Here is a 17,415-nt window from a genome sequence, read left to right as displayed (position 1 = left end):
AAGTAATTCATATTTTGTTACAGATAAAATCAATTTAGAAACATGCAGGATATGAATTCGACCGTTAAACATCCTTATAGGCCTAAATCTGCATCATTACATCCTCCGAAAAGTAGATTTCCATCCTATGTTGTTGCTTTTTCTCTCAATGAAACAAATTATAATAAGGAATTTACTAATACTATAGAAAATCATACTAATATATGTACTGAAGTTAAAGAAATTATAAACGATATATTTGAGAAAGTTTGTGAAATCGATAATGATAGTAAACTTAATAATGAACCGTCAGATTTACAAGAGATCAGAATTATAATAAACAAAGCAGAGCAAGCAAACGAATATATTATGCCATCTAATGAAAGTACCGATACAATCAAATGTGGTATCAATAAAAATAACTCATTGGAAGAGAAAGCTTCCAATATAACGTTGAAAAATAGTGGTATTGTCGAGTCTAATACCGATGATCTTAATAATAACGCTTCAAGTTCAGTGACTTTACAATCAACTAGAAATTCTTCGAAAGTCAACATGGAAAATGATAAAAAATCACTAGGTCCCATCGACAATCAACCTAATATATGTCCTGATAAATTAGAAAGCGAAAGTATACAGTGTGAGGATCTCAAAAACAATATAAAAACAAAGCATTTTATATCAGTCGGAGAAGAACTAAAACCTTATAAAACAGATATTATAAATGTAGCATTGGCTCAGCTTGGCAGCCAAAGTATAGTGAAAGACAGGCTTGCAAGTCCAGAGACATTATTAAAAGAAAATATGATTAGTACTGAAACATTAGTGAATGAAAATATTGACCTAAAGGCAGCAGATACTATGGAAACAAAAGATTTAGTTACTCAAATATTTAATGAAGATAATTTTCGCGAAAACAGTGATGCAACACTAGTTGGCTCGATTATTTCTGAAATGTCAAGTAAAAATGAAAAGTTTTTCTTGGCTTGTACAGGATCCTGTTTGAACAAAACAGATGAATCTAATTACACGATCACTTCTTGTTCTGAATATTGTTCCAGTTCTAACACAGAAATAACAGAAAAAACTTCAGTATATGTTTCAAAAGACCACAACAATAATCTAGATAACGTCGAACCATCGGTTAGCAAAGTAGAACAAAATAAAATCAATACAAATGTCATTATTGCTGAAGGCTTGCAAAAATTATATCCATTAAAAAACAAAGGTGACAATATATCGCTGGATAAATTTACCAAAAATGTATTAAAGAAGTCATTAGACACAGAGAATGCTGCAATTTATAAAAACATTAAACTCCCAAATGAAGAAATAATTAAAGAGATAATAACAGAAAGAGACAATTCACAGAAAATATCATGTTCCGAAGAATCGAGACATTTTCAACCATTCCCAGACCTTTGGGATAAACTAACGGTAACCCTTGATTTAGCTATAAAAAAGCTGGAGGAATCCCTGAGTAAAAAGATTTTAGGAGAATTACAGATGACCTTACAGAAATTTGAACATTATGCGCACTTAATTTCGAAACAAGAGACCCAACTTCAGAAACCGTCAAATCCACCTGATCTCCATAAAATAGAAATAGGCAATTTGGAAGTAAATAATGAAGAAGGTATGCAGTGTGACATAATCCAAAGTCACGTTATAGACAATTTGATACAAAACAAACTTAGTACAGATGACCAGAAGTCAGAGAGAAGTAGCAAAACTAAAGTTTTGAATAAAATAAAACATCCGAAAACATTTAAGGATAACTTCGAAATTTTGAAAGCCTACATTGAACCTGTTGTTTCTAAGCAATTAGGTGACGGAGATTCCGTTAAAATATCAACTGAAGGCGTATCACTAACAACAACTCAAGCTAGAATATTATTCCGTGGCCCTCTTAGATTTCTCAAAGAAAATTACTTTGTTTTAAGTAGTGTCCCAGCGTTTTTCTTTTGTGTTTTTCTAATTTACGGTTTCATTGTGCTGTTAATAAAGCTTTGGTGAAATTATCTTTAGTGCTTTTAAATTTATCTTTGCAATTATGGAGCGGTAAGAAACGTTTATTTTAATTTGCACTGAATAAATTCAAAATATAGTTGCAAACTGATAATGATTACTTTTAACCGTGAGGATTTATGGTTTATTTTTCAAGTTTTTGTGCCTAGTTACTTTTGAATTTTTTTTTAGACTTAAACCGAAGTGAGGCAACGTCATTAGTAACATTGCTTATAGTATGAAAGTTTAAATATTAAAATGCCCCAGTTCTCTTCCATAACATCACTGCACACGAGTAACTTTATAAGTATTAACATTCTTGAGTCGTTCAAATGTGTTTTTAAATACTATTATATTACTCATGTAATATAATAGTATTCATCGGTTTAACTAAATATCACAAATTTGTATTATGTGAATTTTGAATCGACTTTTAATAAATATTATCATTTCAACTCGTACGAGCATACCTGAGTCTCAATTTAAACAACAAGAATATTTGAGTGCCTTATTATAGTATTTTTCTATAATTTGTTAATATTTTAATTATACCTGTTTCTATACATAATACATTAAATATAATACTATACCATCCTACTAATATTATTAATGCGAAAGTTTGTGAGGATGTGTTTGTGTTGTTACTCTTTCACCACCTTTCACGCAAATACTACTGAACCTATTACAATGAAATTAAGCACACATATAGAGGGTAACTTGGATTAACACAAAGGATTGGTTTTATCCCGGAAATCCCACGGGAACGAGAACTAGGTATGCGGGTTTTTCTTTAAAAACGCGGGCAAAGCAGCGGACGGAAAGCTAGTACATAATAAAGGGGCAACATAATATAGACCTAGGTAAAACCAGCGCAAATTGCTAGTGTAAAACATTTTTAATATGTGGACAACTAATTATTTAAATTAATTAGATCGAAAACAAATATACAGCAAACCACATTAACCAAAGTTTTTATTTATAAACCCACGTTATTTTAGACCTCGTATTTGTTTTGGAACCAATTAAAAGTTTTTAAGTTGGTTTTTGGTAACAAAGGCACCTAATTTGTTATGCGGTATTATAATTCACATGGTTACGAACTGTATTGTATTTCAGATTGTTTTCTAATAATAGATGACGTAACGATATAAATTCTATTTTTTTTTGAAGTGAAACTTCTTTATCGGGATTGGAAAAAAATTTAGTGTAACATTTTTTCGTTACGCGCCATCTTTTTCTTATCCCTACCACGCGTAATTCGACGTATTTCTGTAAAGTTGCATGTATAGTAAATTATTTTTTTGAAAAATAAGGTCATAAAGAAGTTTCACTTCTTACGTGTGTACTCTAGTAGACGCACACATTTTTTTTATTTTTTATTATCACTGGATAATACTATTTTAAACACAAGTTTTTCGTATGTTTGAATATCACGATAAATTCAGAAACTATATTGAATTTTAAGTAGGTATACAATATACATACTAGTCGTTACCCGTGACTTTATTCGCTCATTCAGAAATGAGAACAAATTATTATGTGCTATAATATTATCAAAATTAGAGAACTTAGAACAAACTACCTTCTTCTTCTCCTTTCGTTCTTCCTGTAATGTCAGTTTATGCATATTTCGTCTGATAATAATAATTTAAAATAAGCTTACACACGCACACGCATGCACGCACGCACACAAACGATGCAAGATCTATGTACCTAAATACATACCAGGATACTTGCTTACTGCTGTTATGTCCATATTATTAAGAAAGAAAATTTAATAGATTTATTCTTTTAAATACCATTTAAAAAATAACCCTAATGGCTCGTTCACGTAGCAATTTTGTCACGAACGTTACATGATTATTTCGTTTTAAAACGTCGAAATACATTGAACGCTCGCCCTCAGGAATAAAACTATTGTATTTTGTTTACATTTTAACCGAAACAGATTGGATTAACCCAGATTCGAGGGATATTGCACACGTCTGCATGCTGCAATTGATTTCAGTCAAATGACTTTATCTCGTTACGTTTTTTACAAATTTGCGCGGGAATTTGTTATCTGTGCTGAAAAATCTATTGGTTTTCTGCTAACTGTCAAACTCTATGGACAGGATTTTTTAGATAATTAATTATAGGGAAAATGCCTTGCATTTCTTATCTTATATTATACAATAGGTAATTACGATAATTAATAATTTACATTGCTTATCTATACAATATAATTAATAAATGAAATAGATATAGAATTACACAATGCAAAAATTAACAGCGTGTAGAGGTGTAAGTGATTCTATATACATAATATTATGATTACGTAAGGTGCTACGAGCTTAATTTATTATTATACTAGCGACCCGCCCCGGCTTCGCACGGGTGCAATGCTGATACTAAATACACTACAGAAAAACTGTGAACGTTGTATATAAAAACATAGCGTCGCCCGCTCCGGCTTCGCACGGGTATAAAATAGATAGCCGGGCGGCCGGCCTGTAGCGCTGCAAACGCTACGTCCCGCAATTTTTAAATCTGTAATATCTTCGAAAATATTCACTTAAATCATACGGTGTAAAGGGCCATATAGATCTATATTAAATGAACAATGTATTCAAGGTATTTAATTGGTTAAGGATTAATGCTGTATTGGTTAAAATCGCATCGAAAATTAGCCATTATTTGTCGTAAAAAGTAAATGACAAAAAAAAGTTATTGTGGGTTATCCATAAGAGATAGACATATACCATCGCGGACTTTTCTGTAGACCTTTTCAATGTGTATAATACTTAGTACATTATTTTGATAAAACTCGTTGGGTTCAGCCTGCGTTTGCAATTTAAGCGGAAAAAATGTAATTTTTTACGACATCACATTAGAAACCTCAAAAATAACAGTATTTCTCCACTATTTAATGGATGTTATTATACATATAAACCTTCCTCTTGAATCACTCTATCTATTAAAAAAAACCGCATCAAAATCCGTTGCGTAGTTTCAAAGATTTAAGCGTACAAAGGGACATAGGGACATAGGGACATAGGGACAGGGAAAGCGACTTTGTTTTATACTATGTAGTGATGATGTAGGATCTCTTTTTCAGCTGAGCATCTCCCCTTGTTCATACAAGCAATTAAAAACTTTAAACAAGCATAATATAACAAAAACCTCACAAAATTTTTCTATTTTTGTCTGTTTGTACTGACTGATTAAATTAAAACAAGTGTATCAAGTTTTATGATACTTTAACTAGAATTTATGTAGATAAAAATACGTAGTTATGTACCTACCTACGTAGCATTACAAAGCTAATTACACGCTTTATATTAGCTTCACCTGTATGTTTGTTTGTTTGTAACCGACTTCTTTGGGCGCGATTTTGACCCACTTTAAACGGCCAGATTTCGTTCAAACTTTGTAGATTTATTGAGGACCGATGACAATACACTAATTTGATAAAATTTTCTTTTTTTTAGTTCGGTTTTCTATAAAAAGCGTGTTTTTTAGTTTTTTTAAACTATTATTATTTTATATTGCTACGTGACGTAGCGGCCATGATTAAAAAACAGGCTAAATTAAATACATACGCTGTCACATAAACACACGTAGGTATGTATCGTAATAGGATTTTCCAGTCTAGCTAGCCTCGCTCGGTAGTTATCGTTCAAATTACTGGAGTCGACATGAAATCCGTCCAAAATATAGGTATAGATAGATATTATTGGTTAAACGTAATATAATTAGTTAACGAAAAGTAATGGATAACATTGAGAAAAAATCACAAATTCGTGTACCAATTTTTTGTCACAAATTTATTGTAAACTGGTTAATTGTAAAACACATATTATATCTGCTAATTTTTACGGGCTATGATTGCCCAGAGATCAAAATCAAGCTTATCTGTGAGGATGTGTGTGTGTGTTTGTTACTCTTTCACGCAAATACTACTGAACCGATAACAATGAAATTTAGCACACATACAGAGGCTAACGTGGATTAACACATAGGATAGGTTTTATCCCGGAAATCCCACGAGAACGGGAACTATGCGGGTTTTCCTTTGAAAACGCGGGCGAAGCCGCGGGCGGAAATCTAGTCCTATATAAATGTCACAAGAGAATCATTTCAGACTTAACCCAGTAATAATATAAAAATGATAGCTTAAAATAAAATTAAATCCGGAGATATTAAAGTTGTAGTAGGTAGTCAAACAGAATTTTATCCAAGCTGAAATGTAAAATAAATTCGAGCTGTCATTTTCAATGAATGTTAAAAAAATGATTATTAAAAACGTCGTACTATCTTCGGTACAATGAAAACTTTAACAGAAGATTTTCATCACAATATCCTACAATATGCAAATAATTCGCGCGGGAATCCAGCTTTGTCAGAAAGAAAGAAATCGTAAAATAATTCAACCCGTGCTCGGCGTAATTTTGAAAGCCGTAATATCCACGATTTAAGCTTTTCAAATACCTAATTACTTCTGTGCACGAATTCTCAAAACATAAATAAAATAAAATTTGGCGGGCAAAAGCGGTTGGAATATGTTTGCATAAAATTGTACGTAAGCTCATGTTGAAATTGGATGTCGTTACTCCGGCCTTTTCAATACGTTTCAGAATTTTGGTTAAAATTCAGAATAGCGCTGAAATTTTTAGGTTAGTTTCGGCGGGAAGTTATGACGATTTTGGTTTATCGTACGAGTTGAGCAGGTTAGCATATTAAAATGTAAGAATTATTTAAGATTCTTTCCCTATTATTAAATTATAATTTGTAATAGATTTTAATAGTTAATTTTGCTGTTGTTATTTTTGTAAAGTCAAAGAAAATTAAAATTATGTGTCTGTTTCATTCTTTTTTTTTTTAGCATAAGTATGGCATAATCACCATCTTTATTTTTCTGGTATCTTCATCCCAAAATATATGTAATTATTAACTTATTTTATTACCCAATCATTACTGCTGAAAATGGCACTATGGTAGTGGAAACACAAGGAAAAAACTTTGATCACACGAAAATGAGTCCACTTTTTCAGCGTCATATTATTTAACTAGCTTTCGCCCACAACTTTGTACGTGCATCCCCGTTTTTCCTCGTTCCCGCAAGAATTTCGGGAAATCCTTTCTTAGCGGATGCCTACGTCCTAACATCTACCTGCATGCCAAATTTTAGCCCGATACGTCCAGTGGTTTGGGCTTTGCGTTGATAGATCACTATATCAGTCACCTTTGAATTTTATATACATATACATATAGATTTGTATCACAGTACAACATGTAACAGTTTAAAACCAAAAGGGCGTAAATAAAACAATTGCATTTTTTCTAAAGTTTATTCTGAACCGCTATTAGCGTTCAACAATTTATGTTTTTTGAAGCCGATCCCAACACTTTATTTTTAAGCCAACAATATTTATTTTATTTTGTTTTCATTTGTATGGTAATAAAGTCCGAATTCTGTACAATACAACCATATTGATTTATAAATATAATAAAGAAGAAAATGTTTGTAAAATATAGGAAAACAATACTTAAATGCAAAGGTATATGACTATGTATATTGATATTAGTGTACATGTCGAATAAATATTGAAAAATATAGATACCTATTAATAGATACATAAAAGTACATACAAATTTATGTAAATGTCTCAAAGTGGATATATAAATAAATACATAATATAATAAATAAATAATAATACATGCTTAATAATAAATATACATATTTTTACACATATTTTAGTATAAAAAAAATGTCAGTTAAATGTGTTAATTATTGCTTATGAAGCCTTTCAATAAAATATAATTAAATAGAAAAATTGCGTAGATTGTAGCCCTTACCTTTGAGGTGTGTAGAATTAATAGTCTGAATGAGTATTAGATAAAGAATTAAAGTATAAAAATACATAAATAACTATCGGTTATTTAAATTACGTTTGAATTTCCTGTTAGAAATACTTAAAATATATAAAATACTGGCCTACTATTGAAATTTTTCAAAATAATTGAACAGGGCAGATTTAGCTTGTCTTGATTGAGAGAGATGAGATTTAAAAAAATAATGGAATATTAAATAGTAGTTATCGATAAATAAATAATAGAATGACATAATATTCAATACATTATTGAATCCATTATTCATAAATTAATTTGTTTAAATTTTTGGAAAATGTATTTATGTTGGCAAAATCTAGGTTTTTACTGGTTTTCAGCTAATACAAGATGTCCGGTTTTGTCTAAAGTGAAGACGGGGCGAACGCGACGGCTCCTGAAAACAAAAATAGATTAATTATTTCAATATTTAATTAATTATTGGTCTGTTATATTTGCATGTCTAATAATATGTGGCTCTATGGTATAATGGTAGAAGGACTTGGCAATATAAGAAACATGTTGGGTTTGATTTCCCCAAAGGCATAAATTCAGTATAGATATGACAGATGGCTAGTTATGTAAATGTTCATAAAATATTTATCTAATCTTAAATGTAATATTTGTCTCTATCATTTGGGGTATAAACGGTAATGAAAAGAACAAGGTAAAGTATCAATTTTTAACGAATTTACTCGTAAAATTCTGAAACCATTAAAAAAACAAAAAAATGTTGTGTGGTTTTATGAAACCACGGTAAAAGTGAAACTGTTCGAACGGTTCCGAACACTGCTTTGTGTAGCGCATGTCGCGTGACGGTCGTAGGTATACCTACTCGGCAGCCGCGATACACGCGACAAGCGCTACACAGACCAAAAAGTTTGAGACGATGTAATAAAAGTTTCACTTTAAAAAAAGCTGCGTAATCAGATTAACAAAGGCTTTATTTACATACATGATAATTACATGATATGATATGATACGTGAACATTTCCGCGAGATAAATTGCAACGCGAAAATTCTACAGAAAAGCTAGAGATCTACAGAAAACATTTACGTAATTATAACTAACTAAATAGTTAAAAAGTATTAAGCATTTAACTACCTAAACCACTCATTTAACCATTTCTAAGCTTCAAAAACGTTCCCGCAAAACGTTTACAAATGAAAGAGTCGAATAAAATGTAAAAAAATAAAGAAACAGCTTATTTTCAGATTTAGAGTGTGCCAAGGATGCGGGTTGCCAACTAAAACCAGACATTTTACATAGTTAGGAAGTATAAATTGTACCCTGGTAAGGGAAAATGAATTTTATAAAAGCTAAACGCAGTTTACGATACAGAATAAACTCCGGTTATGAAAAGTTGTTCGTTTAATGTAATTAGGAATGTTTCTAGAATTAAATTAGAATTTGTTTTATGTTAGGGCTTATACAGGATGTTTACAAGTACGGCAAACTAAAAGGAAAGATTGGTACAGTAAAAAGCATGTACAGGGTGTATTGTACGGTAGATATGACAAAACTTAAAAAAAATTAGTCAACTATCAATTAACACGGCAGTACGGCATCTGTGTCATACTATTTCAATACTGCTTTTAATCCATTATTCCGCAACGCCGTACAAAAATCATGGAGACAAGGGGAAAAAATCTCTACCTGTACTTTCGAATTCTCATCTGCACTCAGTTGGACAGCTTACAAGTGACGGCATAGTGCTGAATCTTATAATTTTATGCTCTTACTAGCGGTCCGCCCCGGCTTCGCCCGTGGTACATATTTACGTTTTCTCTACATAAAAACCATCCTCGTACTTCAAGGAATATAATAAAAAAAGAATTATCGAAATCGGTTCAGCCGTTCTCGAGTTATGCGCTTACCAACACATTTTGCGATTCATTTTTATATATAAGATATTATCGTTCTAGATAGGTCACCTGGTGATTCAAATGACCCATCATTTTTTCAACATGGGCCTGTAGTCTATTATTTAATGCTTGTCTTTACTAAACTATTTTCAGAATTTTAAAGTACTGTTTCCGTATTTCCGATATTTTGGAAAAAGCTAAACCAACTACGTAATAGAGTTATCACTTTCTGAATTTATTAGTTTTATAGTCTCCGTTATAAAAAGGGTTGTATATTATGGCAATGGTAACATTAATCTTTATATATTGGATATACAAGGATTTATGTTTCTACAGCATAAATATTTACTTTACGAAAATTCGACGTCGTAGGTACTATTATGTGCAAAATGGCTTGTATTTTTAGATAGTAGGTATTCACTATACACATTGCTCTTACAACTGCTGTACTCAATGCAGTAGTTTTTGCCTGATGCGTGTACAAACATACAAACGGACAAATTGTCCATTTATTTAGTAAAACCATGAAAATGGAAGAAATATTATGCAGTCACACTGACTACTTATTTGGGGTCCCAAATAATTAATAATAATCAAAATTTCATCAATTATATCATATTATATTGTAAATCTCATCAAGTATTTTAATTCTAATCCAAATTTGCCATGTTTAAGATTAAAAATATGTCCAAAATAACACTTTGTCTCAAAATCTAAGCTACATAACACACCCCTATTACCAACTATAAAAACGACCTAACCGACATACAACGTCAAACAAAATTGAACCTTAATTCCCTAATTATAGAGTTAACTTTACCTCAACTTAGCGCTCTTCCTTTTGCCAGTCGCTACTGCGGTCGCCTGCGCGATTGCTGGCCCGTCTTCAGTTGCATTCTGCAAATACAGTGACGTAAGCAGATGTTTATCGCAAATACTTCAAGTACATTTTACTAAAAACATTAAAGAGTATAGATTTTAAAAGCTATGCTGTTGTTGAACATGTTTAGAAATAACTGTATATTCTATTTGGAAATTTAAACTTATAAAAGCAGTTTTAAAGAAGCTTTATTAGATAAATTTCAAAATTGCAACTGCCTTCTTTAACAATCACATAACGATTCTCAAAAATAATAAAATCCAAATGTTTAAAATAACTTATTTACATGTATTTATCTAACTTCCATGCATTTAAACTAAATTAATTAATATAAGTGCAACAAGACATAGGTATATTTTCAATAGATAAGATTTTATATATAGGTATAATTTAAAAAATAATCATGATGTAGAGTCGTTATTTATCTTTTTTTAAAAAGAAATAGATTCGTTATTTGTACTAACCTCTTCTTGAGCAGCCTCGGTGGTAGTTTGGTAGTTGGGAACGGGAGCACCGTAGCCGGCAAATACTCGTGGTTGAGTTCTGAAATATATACAAAGTTAAAGCAAAGAAAATGAATATAACTCATAGTTAAGTGGAAAACAATATGATCAGTTACATAGCAGTGACTTCGAAATAAATAATAACTTATTATAAAAATATTTATATTTATATTATACAAAAGAATGAAAGTTTTGTTTATTGCAAATAGATTTTAATTCATTTATTTACTATTTAAATTTCAAACAGTGTAGGTACTTTTACATCGAAATATTTTGATCTACGTTACCCTTATTGGTATATGAATTAAAAAACCTATACAATAATTTGCATTATGTACATTCTACGCGAACAAAACCGCGTGCACAAGCTACAAATAATACCTAAAACGCATAGTTGAAAAAGCCATGAAACAAATTAGCCAACAATCATAAAACTATCACGTATTGACAATGCTAATATGACACAATAACCATTAAATATTCAAGCCGCAAACCAATACGAATATATTATACTGACCTTGCTCCAAAAGCCGTGGCTACAGCTGTTGCTTTCGTTCCTTCATCATCTTCTTCGTTTTCTAAACCATTGTCCTGTTGATCATTGAGTCCAGATTGTAACGCAACCTGTCCTTGGTTTGGAGACTGGAAGAAGTATTGCACACCATTTGCTTGCGGATCTTGGTTCTGATAAACCTGCGGCTGATAAGCCTGTGGCTGATAGTTTTGGTACACTATTTGCGGTTGTTGAGCTGGAATGTTCTCAGCGTCTTGTTCTGGTTGGTTCGCCTGTGCGGGCACAAATTGTTGAGCCCCGAATTGCGCTTGAGGAAAGGCGTTTTGTTGTTGAACAAAAGCGTTTTGTTGCGGTTGAACAAATGCATTTTGTTGCGGTTGAACAAATGCATTTTGCTGAGGTTGAACGTAAGCATTTTGTGCGAAAGGATCTGGCTGAGCATACACATTAGGTGAAGCGTATTGACCTTGTACAAATTGGTTGGGTTGGATGAAGTTGGGTTGTACTTGATTCACCGGTTGCAGAGCGGGCTGATATTGAGGATACGCCTGCACTTGTGTTTGTGGCTGGTCAGTTTGAATTGTTTCCGCATCTGCTTCTTGTTGAGGCACCTGTGGGTTTGCTTGGAATTGTGGTTGATATTGACCTGGTTGAACAAATTGGTTCGGTTGAATCTGATTCACTCCCTGTGGTTGTAACACAACAGGCTGTGCAGGAAACTGTGGGTAAGATTGCACTTGGGGTTGGTATTGACTAACAATAGGCTGATATTGGTTCACTGGCTCTTGCACTAAAGCGGGATCTTGCTGAACGATGATTGGACTTTGTGAAAAGGAAGGATTTTGTACAGCTTGCTGTTCGAGCAATTGTCTTTGTGCTAGTACTGAAGGAAGAGCAGCTAAATGCGCTCGACCGTCAAATCCTTGGCTTTCTGGCGCAGCCTGAATTGGTTGGTAGTAAAGAGGAGCTCTCAATTGACCAAATTGTTGCAAAGAAACATATTGGGGTTGCACGTTTAATTGTGTTAACGGACTTAAGAATAGTTCTGGGGGATATTCCTGTACGTTCTGTTTTGTTACTTCTACAGATACTTTTTCTTTCTTATCTTTTGGATTGTCTACTTGTTCTCCTTCGTTCAATTCAAATGATTCGGTTGTAGGCTCTGCGTTGCTTTTGAAATTTGGCCTTTCTGATGTTGTAGTAGGTTCTGCAGCGAATTGTCTTGGAGATTGTTGGTTTGGAAGACCGTTTGATGGTGTCTTTACTCTGGCATCGAATTCCCTTTGTCTCGCAAACTGTTGCGCTTTCTGCAATTGTTGCTGATACTGAAAGTGAATATAATTTTATGTTTCTGACATTCATATTACACTGTAAAATTCATTTGCTAAACTTTTTGTTTCAACAATATTATAGCTAAACTTTGCTGCAGACTATTGTTACCAGTTAAATAATTTTAGTGCGAGCAAAACAAATTCGAATAGCAAGTTTGCAGTTCAACTAAATGAAAACAGTGCCTAATGTGTAAAATTAAACACATAAAGTTTTAATTGCACTAGAAATTCACTAGCTCGGGAATATTTGTGTAACAGAGTAAAGCGTATAAGTGTATTATTCTTACTTGAATCTGTTGAAAGCTGGGTTCTAGGTTTTTAATGTCGGAGTTTATGCTAGGGCCGGTGTATTGCTGTCCATTGATGGGTGACAACTGGAATAATTGTTGTTGCTCCTGTGTAGGCAAGCCTTGGACTGAGACATCTACTCCGTCATCGAAGTTGGGATTCTTTGCTGGTCTGCGCGGGTCAACTGGCAGGTATTCTTGTTTGATTGGTCGCTATAAAAATTGTAATATGAGACAAACTTATTGGATGATAACATCGACACTATAGGTAATGATGATTTCATTATTTTAATTAATTTTGATTTCACTATGTTCGACTTTTTAATATTTTTATTTGTGGCAAAACTAACTAGGTAGTAGGTATAACAATCGATTTTCTTATTTAAATACAGGTTTTTTTCTGGGTAATAAATATTTAATGGTGTAAAATTTTAAGAGAATCGGAAGTACGTAACGTCTATAAGCTGAAAACTTTACGAAATACTATTATTTTAAATCGATACTGAAAGTTAAAAACTACTACCACGAATTGAACCAACCAATCTAGAACAAGGTACCACAGCCTATAATAACATTATATTTAAATACACTTATTATATTATATGTAGTTAAATCCACTGATAGTGCTTGTAGAGACTAGACTTGCACAGAACGTTAGCATACCTACATATTCAACGCGGTAATACTGCTTCTATCTCCCTAACTGTATTTGAATATTTATTAGTTGTTAAATTATACATAATATTCGCGTCTTATTGTTAAAAGCTTCTTAACACGGAAATCTATACTACTATACTAATAATTTAGTTTGTTTGAAGGCGCTTATCTCAGGAACTATTTAACCAATTTCAAGTTTTTTTTCATCGTTGGATATACGTGATCCCTCTATGGGCCATACAACGGGCGAAGCCGAAGCGAGCCGCTAGTTTATAAAAAAGCTATGTTGAAACGGTTAGCTGTTATGCGCGTGAAAAACTGAAAATCATGCGTCGATTGAGCTCAAATTTTTATACTAAATATAATAAAAATATTTTTTTTTCATACACATACAAATACAATGTGTATGATGCTGTCAATATTATGTGTGTTGAGTTTTAATTTGAGTTTAATCTTTATTTCACGCTAATTTTTAACATATCCACATAATTTAAAGTTTTATACATTTATGCATACACATAAAGCAAAGAAACCATTTTCACAATTTCCTGAACAAAATTTGTTAGTCTTCGCGAATACGAGGCTTGAGAAGTGCGGTTAAAAACTTTTTTAAGAGCATGCGGTAAAAATTAATTAACGAACGTATTTGCCTGAATTATGTTCCAAATCACAAATTCCTCAGGGAATAACATTTAATACTTTTTAAAGGTCAAAGTCACAAAGTCTTACTGAAATTGAGAGCAGTGAAATTTTCAATCATCAAAGAAAATATAGAGTAGGTAGTACCTATTTATTAAACGTATTATATTTTGAATTTGAATTCATTCGAATTCAAATTTGCTTATTTCGTGAATTGAATTTGTTTATTTCACAAATCGACACATATTCTGCAGGTTTAAAAATTGTCTCTATCACTGTTCTGTTGCTCCATTGCGGAGTATAGAATCGACAAACCAACCAACACTAACCGCTCCTGTATAATAAGGATCGATGTATCAAATATATTATCAAGCTTGGAAGAATTTGGTCACAAAAATTATAACTTGTTATAACTTCAATTACTTACATTACATTATGTACCTATAGTTTACTTATTAGTACTTATTACTAAGGATAAAACTTAGATTTTCGAAAGTATAATCAATCAATAATTTTAAAAAATATAATCTATACTAATGTTATAAAACTGAAGAGTTTGTTTGTTTGAACGCGCTAATCTCAGGAACTACTGGTAGGATTTGAAAAATTATTCCGGTGTTAGATAGCATATTTATCGGGGAAGGCTATAGGCTATATATCATCATATATCATCAGACTAAGACCTACAGAAGCGTAGCAATGTGGGTGAAACCGCGGGACACAGCTAGTGTATACTAAAAGAGGATAATTTACATACCTGTGGTAATTCAAAAGAGGGTCCACTGGGCCTCCACCCACTAGGAGGGTAGGGGGCGGGGGCCTCACAGACCACCCCACTTAACACCAAGGATACTACGACCAATAATATCTGAAAAAAATATAAAAAACCAAAATCTGAAAAAGCTCTCTTTTTCGATGTAATTATGTATACCTAAGTATGTTTATATTACAAACAACGATTAATTATTCTATTTAAATGGTTTTTGCCTGTCTCTTATTAAAAATCTAATTTAGAGCAGCTGATGTTAAATTGAATCTTAGTATTTTTATTGTAATCTATAATCTAAAGGTATTTTATATTACAAAGTTAAAAATATAGGTAATTACTCTGACAGAATTGAAGAAAGTAATATCCTATACTGAAACGAACCTAACAATAATGGTCTAACGAACAAATTAAAAACTACCTTAAAATTTATCACAAAAAGGTAATTAATACCTTAATAAATTACATAATTTCTACCCACAATAATGTAATTTTTAGTACTTCCCCAGTTATAAATTACTGCTGTAGGTAATAAAACAAAACAAACTTTTACAATAACTGCCAGACACTTTTGAAACCGACGTTATTCTCAATTTATCTTTACGGGACATTTTACCTATAAAATATCACTGAACTACCGCATAATGTTTTGTTGTCCTTAGGCTTCTGGCTTCAGAGAGCAATTCAATTCGGAATAATTTTTCTTCATAAATTTGTTTTTAAGTTCAATTGTTTTTAAATCAATCATTTTATGAATTAAACTTGAATTGAAATTCTTGAAATATGGTTTTGGTATTTATTTAGGTATATTGCTTATACAATTATTAAAAAACTCACTTTTCACACAATAATCTAAAATGCGGTCATTAATTCATTAAATATGTATATTGTTTCAAAGATTACTTTTTATAGAATCTTAATTGAACCCGTTTAACTGCTTCTAAGAAAATATATTTGCTTAATGAATAGATATTGATTGGTGAAAAAGAAAAAAGAAAAATGCCATATTTTCAAAAGTTGTTAATTTGATAAAGTACAATGCTGTAGAAAATACATTTTGTTTTGTAAATTTTTTAAATACACAATTATAATGGTATTTTTTATGTACGCGATTGTTGGTATTTTTTTATCTATAAATTATTAAATAATACACAATACTATACATTTTTAATAATAGAAGTTAAGTATTAAAGAAATGTTTATAAAAAATAAAGCTTTCAATACTAAATCAGATTCGATTTGGATAACGTCAATTAATTCACATAAATTCAATCACACACATCACGATAACACCACAAAACAATAAAAACGTGTAATCACCTTCATTTTCGATGACTTTCGCCTCTAGTCCTGCGCGCGCGCCGCTTTTATAGACATACGTTAAAAAATTATCATGCGGCACGCGCGCATAATCGACCTCTACAAACATTTGTACGAAACGTGATCCAAAAATCATTTGCATTCTAATTTCGCCTTTATTCTCACACATTACGAGTGCAAATGCTATTTGACAGTGCGAAATGTTTGGTCCAAAATTTGTGATTCACAATTTGGCTTTTGTATGCGAATGTACGAGGTGCACGGGGTTACAAAGTTTGTATTTTTAGTACAAGGATAGTTAGGAAAAGGGTGCTGAAGGTTTAATTAACGGAAAAATATTTAAAACATATTATCAGCACCTTGTAACCGAACTGGCCTCGCCTGTACCTATGGGTAATGACAGGATATCAAAATATAGAAAAAAAAATTAACTTTGTTTTGGCACAGTTTTGGATTGAATCGTAGTTAAGTACGTCCATGCTAGTTTCAAGCACAACATTAATTTGCCAATCTTCTTAATATATATAAATCTCGTATCACAATGTTTGTCCTCAATGGACTCCTAAACCACTTAACCGATTATAATAAAATTCGCACACCATGTGCAGTTCGATCCAACTTGAGAGATAGGATAGTTTAAACATGTAGGTACCACGGGCGAAGCCGGGGGGACCACTAGTTATAATATATAGACGAAGCCCTTAAAATATAGGCTCTTCTAAGGGCTTCCACTGTTTGGCTAATTGTAATGCTGAAACATAAGTTTAATAGTATTTTTATAGCCATCTTTAATATATA

The 17,415-nt window shown here is 32.0% G+C and overlaps 1 protein-coding gene across 1 annotated transcript; it reads right to left on the bottom strand.

Annotated features, from left to right (window-relative positions):
- Positions 1-8,162: 8,162 nt before the first annotated feature.
- On the bottom strand, positions 8,163-16,633 carry LOC149896795 (uncharacterized). The gene is made up of 7 exons (XM_090117239.1): positions 16,618-16,633; positions 15,289-15,399; positions 13,236-13,448; positions 11,621-12,942; positions 11,065-11,143; positions 10,541-10,617; positions 8,163-8,251 (listed from the first exon to the last, which is right to left on the bottom strand). The coding sequence occupies exons 1-7, from the start codon at positions 16,621-16,623 to the stop codon at positions 8,182-8,184; spliced, it is 1,878 nt and encodes a 625-aa protein (XP_089973365.1). The 5' UTR covers positions 16,624-16,633; the 3' UTR covers positions 8,163-8,181.
- Between the last annotated feature and the right edge of the window lie 782 nt (positions 16,634-17,415).

The sequence above is a fragment of the Colias eurytheme genome, chromosome 27 (assembly GCF_061535395.1).
Source record: "Colias eurytheme isolate Ceu_HAF_F1 chromosome 27, ilColEury1 Martin Lab GWU primary, whole genome shotgun sequence".
Lineage (NCBI taxonomy): Eukaryota > Metazoa > Arthropoda > Insecta > Lepidoptera > Pieridae > Colias > Colias eurytheme.
The sequence above is the reverse complement of the archived record's forward strand: the minus strand, read 5'-3'. Positions and strand labels throughout refer to the sequence as shown.

Bases quoted from the DNA above. Each gene is read 5' to 3' on its own strand.
- LOC149896795 (XM_090117239.1), bottom strand. The intron at 10,618-11,064 runs GTTAGTACAAAT...CTGTATTTGCAG, and splicing joins CCGAGGCTGCTCAAGAAGAG to AATGCAACTGAAGACGGGCC. The intron at 8,252-10,540 runs GTAAAGTTAACT...TTTTGTTTTCAG, and splicing joins AGGAAGAGCGCTAAGTTGAG to GAGCCGTCGCGTTCGCCCCG.